The 2500-nt window shown below is 40.2% G+C and overlaps 1 protein-coding gene across 1 annotated transcript in view; it reads left to right on the top strand.

Moving 5' to 3' along the window:
• Positions 1 to 53: 53 nt before the first annotated feature.
• aebp1b (AE binding protein 1b) overlaps positions 54 to 2500 on the top strand; it is a 20055-nt gene continuing 17608 nt past the window's right edge. Inside the window, exon 1 of the mRNA XM_027168258.2 lies at positions 54 to 296. Within this exon, the coding sequence (XP_027024059.2) occupies positions 161 to 296 (136 nt within the window). The 5' untranslated portion in view covers positions 54 to 160. The remainder of the gene's footprint in view (positions 297 to 2500) is intronic.

The following is a 2500-nucleotide window of genomic DNA, read 5'->3' as shown; positions in this document are numbered from 1 at the left end:
ATACTCTCCTCCCCCATCTCTCACTCCTCCTCCTTTCTTTCCCTTTCTACCTTACATCCTATCTCACTCCTCTCTCCCGACGTCCCTCGGTGGAGAGCAGTGTGTGTTCAGCGGTGTGTGTACATCATCAGTGTGTGTGTGTGTATCAGGGACGAGCACCATGTTGACACACAAAGCCCGGGTCTCCGTCTCTCTCATCGCCGTGTTCCTGCTGCTGGACATCACGAACATCGGAGGATCTGTAATTGGAGAAACACGGAGAGATGAGGAGGAGAAGAAGAACCTCACTGCAACAGGTACTGATGAAGATTAACCCTGTATCTATTCACACAAAGTGTGTATTAAAGTGTGTATTAGTTAGACTGAGTCTGAATGCTCCATGTCCTGGGACTTTAATGGGTTAAACAGAGGATTGTTCAGGGAGTAAAGAAAAGAGAGGACGTTATTACTCAGTAAATACAGGTTATTTCCAGATGTGGGAGTAAGTCACGCATGTGTGAGTCACAAGTAAGACTCAAGTCATGTATGTCAAGTCAAAGTTGAGTCTTTTTTAATATTTGTCAATTTGTGACTTAAGTCTGACTCGTGTCAAGTCGAGTCACCCATCTCTGAGTCATTTAACTCAAGTCCGAGTCAAGTCTCAAGTCATGAACGTCAAGTTTTAATATTTGTCAAGCAAGTCTCAAGTCTCAAATTTGCCACTTAAGTCTGACTCGAGTCAAGTCGAGTCCCCCATCTCTGAGTCATTTAACTCAAGACCGAGTCAAGTCTCAGGTCATGAACGTCAAGTTAAAGTCAAGTCGAGTCATTTTTAATTTTTGTCAAGCAAATCTCAAGTCTCAAATTTGTGCCTCAAGTCTGACTCGAGTCAAGTCGAGTCCCCCATCTCTGAGTCATTTAACTCAAGTCCGAGTCAAGTCTCAAGTCATGAACGTCAAGTTTTAATATTTGTCAAGCAAGTCTCAAGTCTCAAATTTAAGACTTAAGTCTGACTCGAGTCGAGTCCCCATCTCTGAGTCATTTAACTCAAGTCCGAGTCAAGTCTCAAGTCATGAACGTCAAGTTTTAATATTTGTCAAGCAAGTCTCAAGTCTCAAATTTGCGACGTAAGTCTGACTCGAGTCAAGTCATATGACTCGAGTCCCCATCTCTGGTTATTTCTCTCAGTTTAAACTTCATCACAGATAATAATCACAGACGAAATCCAGCTGGAGGAAAAATGCCACGAGATTCGATCAGGAAGAGACGCCAGAACGCGGAGAAGGAATTTACAAGCGTTCATCTGGGTGAATTTTCTCAAACAGAGCAGATCTGAACCAATCAGAAACAAGGAGCTGGTCATGGAGGAAGTGTGTGTTAGTCCTCACCTTCCGGGATTAGTAGCTGACGCTCAGTGCGCTGCCCGATAGACGAGAGACAGAACGGTAAAAAGGAGGAGAAAACGATGCCAGGGTTCTTACTTTAAATAAAATAAATAAATAAACAAACAAACAAATAAATAAAATAAAAAATAGCTGAATTAAAGCATGACCTCAAACATCTCAGGAGCATCTGTGATATATAAACACATTATATACCTGTGGGGATGTATGTGTAGTTAGTTAGTTAGTTAGTTGGTTAGTTAGTTAGTTGGTTAGTTAGTTAGTTAGTTAGTTAGTTAGTTAGTTAGTTGGTTGGTTGGTTGGTTAGTTAGTTAGTTAGTTAGTTAGTTAGTTAGTTAGTTGGTTGGTTGGTTAGTTAGTTAGTTAGTTAGTTAGTTAGTTAGTTAGTTAGTTAGTTAGTTGGTTGGTTGGTTGGTTAGTTAGTTAGTTAGTTAGTTGGTTGGTTGGTTAGTTAGTTAGTTGGTTGGTTGGTTAGTTAGTTAGTTAGTTAGTTAGCTGTAACCACGCTGTATGTTATCAGAAGCCCGACTGTGTTTTCTCTAACCCCTGACACTGGTCTGCTTTCATTTAATTTATTTACTAGTTATTTTTATTCCACATTTTCACTTTATTACAAAATAAACAGATATTATTTATATTTATTATTATTTCAGACCCAAAACAGTTTTAGTCCAAACGTCTGTTGCTGAGTGTTTAGTTTGTTCAGAGAGCGATGTGTAACCCGTTAAAGATGAACTCCTGTGTTATAACATTGTGTTACAGAGAAATCACTGTTGTGTTACTGCAGATCTGTTCAGGAGATATTTAGTAGTGTTTAAGCTCAAGTCCCTTGTGTGAGGCTTCTGGTGTCTCGTTACTAACTAGAAAGGGTTTTAAATCAAAGTAATGACTTTCTCTGTAATTACGTCTGAAATGTACACAGTCACACTGATCGGTCTGAGGTGAGGATGATGATGAGGATGATGATGATGATGATGTAGCAGGCAGAGCTTTTTCTAGGTAGGGTTACGGATTTGTGGTACAGTCGAAGGCTCCAGAACCTGGACTTAACATCAAAGAACATCACGCTGAACTGAGAGAGAGAGAGAGAGAGAGAGAGAGAGAGAGAGAGAGAGAGA

Source organism: Tachysurus fulvidraco, chromosome 14 (assembly GCF_022655615.1).
Source record: "Tachysurus fulvidraco isolate hzauxx_2018 chromosome 14, HZAU_PFXX_2.0, whole genome shotgun sequence".
NCBI classification, from domain to species: Eukaryota; Metazoa; Chordata; class Actinopteri; order Siluriformes; family Bagridae; genus Tachysurus; species Tachysurus fulvidraco.
The sequence above is the reverse complement of the archived record's forward strand: the minus strand, read 5'-3'. Positions and strand labels throughout refer to the sequence as shown.